Below are 6000 nucleotides of genomic sequence, written 5' to 3'. Positions count from 1 at the left end.
ATGTGAACAGAGGAGATATAGTTAGCAAGTTTGCAGATTGCATCAAAATTGGAGGTGTAGTGGACAGCGAAAAAAGTTACCTCAGATTACAATGGGATCTTGATCAATGGACCAATGGGCTGAGGAATGGCAGATGGAGTTTAATTTAGATAAATGCGAGGTGCTGCATTTTGGAAAGACAAATCAGGGCACGACTTATACACTTAATTGTAAGGTCCTGGGGAGCATTGCTGAACAAAAGAGACCTTGGAGTGCAGGTTCGTATTTCCTTGAAAGTAGAGTCACAGGTAGATAGGATAGTGAAGAAGACATCTGCTATGCTTTCCTTTATTGGTCAGAGCATTGCGTTTTGGAGTTGTGAGGTCATATTGCCGCTGTACAGGACATTGGTCATACCACTTTTAGAGTATTGTATGCAATTCTGGTTTCCTTCCTACTGGAAGAATTTAGTGAAACTTGAAAAGGTTCAGAAAAGATTCAAAGAATGTTGCCAGGGTTGAAGGAGGTGAGCTATAGGAAGAGGCTGAATAGGCTGGGGCTGTTTTTGCTGGAGCATCGGAAGCTGAGCAATGACCTTATAGAGGTTTATAAATTCATGAGGGGTAAGGATAGGATAAATGGAGAAGGCCTTTTCCCCTGGGGTGGCTAAGTCCAGAACTAGAGGGCATAGGTTTAGTGAGAGAGGGAAAAGATATAAAAGGGACCTTCATTCAGAGGGTGGTGCCTGTTTGGAATAAGCTGCCAGAGGAAGTGGTGGAAGCTGGTACAATTACAACATTTGATGTTAAAAATCACACAACGCCAGGTTATAGTCCAACAGGTTTAATTGGAAGCACACTCCTTCATCAGGTGGTCATTTAAAAGGGATTTAATAGGAAGAGTTTAGACGAATATGGGCCAAGTTCTCGCAAATGGGACTAGATCTGGGCGGCACGGTGGCACAGTGGTTAGCACTGCTGTCTCACAGCGCCTGAGAGATGGGTTCAATTCCCGACTCAGTCGACTGACTGTGTGGAGTTTGCACATTCTCCCCGTGTCTGCGTGGGTTTCCTCCAGGTGCTCCGGTTTCCTCCCACAGTCCAAAGATGTGCGGGTCAGGTGAATTGGCCATGCTAAATTGCCCATAGTGTTAGGTAAGGGGTAAATGTAGAGGTATGGGTGGGTTGTGCTTCGGTGGGTCAGTGTGGACTTGTTGGGCCGAAGGGCCTGTTCCCACACTGTAAGTAATCTAATCAAATTAGGAAAACTGGTCAGCATGGACGAGTTGGACCCATGGCGATAACTATTGATAAGAGAGGGGTGAGGCTTTCCCTGATTGGCAGGTGAGGGGCGGGGCTTTCCGTGATTGGCAGTAGAGGGGCGGGAATTTTTCTGATTGGCAGGAGAGGGGCGGGATTGGCAGGAGAGGGGCGGGACAGTCTCCTGATTGGCAGGAGAGGGTGTGGTTTTCCCTGATTGACAGCAGGGGAGGACTGAAGCCTGGGATCTATGAGCAGAAAGTGGCGGCGGGCAGCTGGTCTTTGGATTTTATTGTTTTGTGTTGTCGGTCGAAGCGGTTTCCGGGGCCCCGGGAATTTGCTGTGGAGTTGTGCTCGGGAGGGTGGTCAGTGCGGGTACACAGATACCTCTGGCCCGAACCGGACCAGCTCTCCACCGCGGAGAAGACTTCGAGCGAAGCCGGGGATGGAGTGAGGGTCGGGCTGGGCCCCCGAACCGCCGAGACTCGGCTGTGGCCCGATGGCTGCGGTGAATTATTCTCCTCCCTGGTGGGTGACCCTCCTGCACCGTCTCCCCCATCTCAACATCCAACTGGAGACGGTCAGCAGCGAGTTCCAGCCTGAAGACAGGCAGTACCAGGAGGTAAGAGAGCCAGTCCCGTTGTCTCAGTCCCCTCACACCCATTGTCATATATCTCCCGATCCCCTCTCCCCCGAACACCTCTCCCCCGATCCCCTCTCCCCCGAACACCTCTCCCCCGATCCCCTCACCCCCCCGATCCCCTCACCCCCCCGATTCCCCTCACCCCCCCGATTCCCCTCACTCCCCCCGATTCCCCTCACTCCCCCCGATTCCCCTCACCACCCCTCGTATCCTGTCACCCCCCCCACCACCCCCGATCCCCTCACCACCCCGATCCACTCATCCCTTGATTCCCCTCACCCCCGATCCCCTCACCCCCTTGATTCTCCTCACCCCCGATCCCCTCACCCCCAATCCCTTCGCCTCTTGAATCCCCTCACCCCCCGATCCCCTCACCCCCCTCCCGATCCCCTCACCCCCCTGGATCCCCTCACCCCCCCGATCCCCTCACCCCTTGATTCACCTCACCTCCCCGATCCCCTCATCCCATCCCCTCATCCCCATCCCCTCACCCCTTGATTCACCTCAGCCCCCCGATCCCCTCACCCCATCCCCTCACCCCTTGATTTCCCTCGCCCCCCCCGATCCCCCCACCCCTTGATTTCCCCGACCCCCGATCCCCATTCCCCCCTCCCCAATTCCCCCACCCCCTCACTCCAACCCCTCAAACCCTCTCCATCTCTAGGTCCCCTCAACCCACTAACCCTCTCTACCCCTCATACCCCTTCCTCTGCACATGACCCAATACCTCAACCCCCAACTCCACTCCTCACATACCATTACCCTGACTTCATCCCTCTCTCGCCCTTCTCCAGTCTGGCTCATTGCCATTATAAGTTGCTACCCTCAATCATTATTGGGTTTCTGCATTGCCTAGCCCCTCCTCGCTGGAAGTCACTGAGAACAATCGTGCAAAACCTATTGCTCGGACGCAGCAAAATGTTTAGTTCAAAGCAGCTATTTAAAGATTATATCTGCAACTTTTTTATTTCTGAAAATGCTGCTTTGCTTGACTGCGCCATTTCTTTGTGTTGGTAAAGGCAGGAGCAAATTGTTTTGTTGAAGGTGATGACAACCGTGCTGTTTTTCAGCTCCATTGGTAGATTGTGAATGTAAAGAAAAATTGCAAGACATGGTCAAAATGCATGTGTGTTTTGCCTTCAATTTGAAGGTGCCAAATGGTTTTAAGAGAAGAAATGCCAAAGTGTCACCGGTACCCTGTGACCGATAGACTCGATATTGAGCTGAGGAAATGCACACAACTCTGACCTAGAGTTCAGACTGCTTGTTGAATTGTGAAGTTGTATGTGGGTGACAAGAATATGGCCTTTGTATTTGCATCACATTACTTCTTATAGTGATTTTTTTTCAGAAGAGCTGTTAAATAATATTTAATGTCTTAGCTAGTGCTCTCTTTTTTTAAAAGTTGGAACATGTTTTCTCTATTGCTGAATTATCTTTCTTAGAATATTTAGCTTTCAGTGAGAAAAGTGTTGGAAAAATAATCATAATGTTTATGCTGATTTCAGTATGGTATAAGGAAATGTAAATAAAGTCATTTTTAATATGTTAATAAAAACAACAAAAGTAGTTCCGTATATCTACTGTATCTCTCAAGTTCTTGTCTTTTGGGGATTTGGCTTTTAATTTGCTTCCATTGCCAATGTCTTGTTGCTGTATCATGTGGTTCAAAATGCTTTCTCCAGACATAACCCAGGAGGTGAGAGTACAAAGCCTGTAGTTGTATAGTTGGATGTTGTTCACAATTCATCTGGATACTAAAAAAGATTTACATACTCTCAATTATACTTCAGCAAAACCCACCTCTGAGGGAAATGTAAATATGTGAAATATTTACATTACTGACTGTTTTCAGTGCTCTAAAAAGTCATTTGGCAACATAGTTTATTATGTATTACATAGCTGCAAATGTGTTGCTGGTCAAAGCACAGCAGGTTAGGCAGCATCTCAGGAATAGAGAATTCGACGTTTCGAGCATAAGCCCTTCATCAGGACATAGAACATAGAAAGATACAGCGCAGTACAGGCCCTTCGGCCCTCGATGTTGCGCCGACCGAATCCTACCTAACCTACACTAGCCCAATAACTTCCAAATGCCTATCCAATGCCCGCTTAAATGACCATAAAGAAGGAGAGTTCACCACTGCTACTGGCAGGGCATTCCATGAACTCACAACCCGCTGTGTAAAGAATCTACCCCTAACATCTGTCCTATACCTACCACCCCTTAATTACTGTTACTGTGTCCCCTAGTAACACCTGACTCCATTAGCGGTAAAAGGTTCTCAGTGTCGACCCTATCTAAACCCCTAATCATCATATACACCTCTATCAAATCTCCCCTAAACCTTCTCTTCTCCAATGAGAACAGCCCCAAGTGCCTCAGCCTTTCCTCATAAGATTTTCCTACCATTCCAGGCAACATCCTGGTAAACCTCCTCTGCACTCGTTCCAATGCCTCCACATCCTTCCTATAGTATGGCGACCAAAACTGCACACAATACTCCAGATGAGGCCGCACCATTACCTTTCATTGATTTACTTTACAAAACTTGCAGTTAAGTCAGTGTGTATCCTGACAGAACCATAACATTAGAACAGAGTGGACATGATTAGGGTGGAAATATTTCTGCAACACAATGTAATGACACAATGTAACAATTTCTCTGTACTAAATTGTTTGGGGGAGAAGAAAAGAAGAATGATCTTGTAGGGTGCTTGGTCTTAGGGAAAGAAAGCAAATATACTTTAAAATACTTTGATTTGAGCTACTGTGTTGAAGTTAATTTGGAAGGTTAGTTTTGCTTCAGGTTGTGTTTTTATATTAAATTCCCATTATCTAATGGGTTAGATAGGTTAACTGGTGATCCTTGACCAGTAGAACAATATTTGAGCCAGTGGTTCATTGCCACAACATAGTAGATATAAAGCCAGATGTGTGGGCAAAGATATTTCAAATGCTGGATTGCTTTGGTAACTCATCCCATATACGATATCTAGCAAATTGAGAGTGAAAGAATTTGCCGCTTTCTAAATCATGCATTAGATAGGACAATACAGCTCAGATACAGGCCCTCCGGCCCTCCAAATCTGCAGTGATACATTTTGTCTTCATTACAGGAGCCATATCCCTTCATTCCCTTCCTATTCATGTATTTGTCCAGGTGTTTCTTGAATGCTGCTATAGTGTCTGCTTCCACCGCCGCCTCTGGCAACATGTTCCAGGCACTCACCACCTTTTGTATGAAAAACAGGTCTCTTACATGTCTTTTTATTTAAAAAAACTCTTTTCTCTGCACCTCTCCCCCCCCCCCACTAGAAATTGACCCTTCCACCTGAGAAAAAAAACTCATACTCTAGCCATGCCATTTAAAATCTTTTAAACTTCCTCAACCTCCTGCGTTCCATTGAAAACAAGCCCAGTCTGTCCAACTTTTTGTCAGAGGTAAAGCCCCCATACCAGGCCACATTCTGGTAAACCTTTCTGAACCTACTCTAAAGCATCCACATCCTCCTGGTAGTATTGAGGATCTGAGAACTTACCTACCTTAAGTGCAGTTACCTACCTTAAGTATGGCTTAACTGAAGTTCTATAAAGCTGCAGCATAACTTGTCTATCCTTATACTCAGTGCCCCTTCTAATGGAGGCAAGCATGCCACAAGCCTTTTATACTCCCTTACCTCCCTGTTCTGCCAGCTTCAGTGATCTGTGACCTGCACACCCAGATTCCTCTGCATATTAATACTCCTAAAAATTCTGCCATTCACTGTTTTGTTTCCACCTGTACTTTACCTTCCAAAATGCTTTATCTGGATTAAACTCTATCTGCCAGTTTTTTGCCCATGCCGCCAACTAATCTATCCTTTGAAATTCCTCCTCACTATCCGCAACTCCACCAATCTTTGTATTGTCTGCAAACTCACTAAATAGACCAGCCATGTTCTCCTCCAAATTATTTATATGGATTTATACATACAGCAGAGTTCCCAAAACTGGCCTCTGTGGAACACCACTTGTCATGACCCTCTGCCGCCATCTGTTTCCAATGACAAAGAGAAAGTGAGGACTGCAGATGCTGCTGACCAGAGTTGAAAAATGTGGTACTGGAAAAACACAAC

General features: G+C 46.6%; 1 protein-coding gene across 3 annotated transcripts in view; it reads left to right on the top strand.

Moving 5' to 3' along the window:
* Nucleotides 1-1465: 1465 nt before the first annotated feature.
* The window catches only part of LOC132825547 (protein tweety homolog 3-like), a 303535-nt gene continuing 299000 nt past the window's right edge, over nucleotides 1466-6000 (top strand). For all 3 annotated transcript variants that reach the window (XM_060840923.1, XM_060840924.1, XM_060840925.1), the window contains exon 1: nucleotides 1466-1860. In XM_060840923.1, the coding sequence (XP_060696906.1) occupies nucleotides 1738-1860 (123 nt within the window). In that variant the 5' untranslated portion in view covers nucleotides 1466-1737. The remainder of the gene's footprint in view (nucleotides 1861-6000) is intronic.

Source organism: Hemiscyllium ocellatum, chromosome 20 (assembly GCF_020745735.1).
Source record: "Hemiscyllium ocellatum isolate sHemOce1 chromosome 20, sHemOce1.pat.X.cur, whole genome shotgun sequence".
NCBI lineage: Eukaryota > Metazoa > Chordata > Chondrichthyes > Orectolobiformes > Hemiscylliidae > Hemiscyllium > Hemiscyllium ocellatum.
This window is presented reverse-complemented; position numbering and strand designations above follow the sequence as displayed.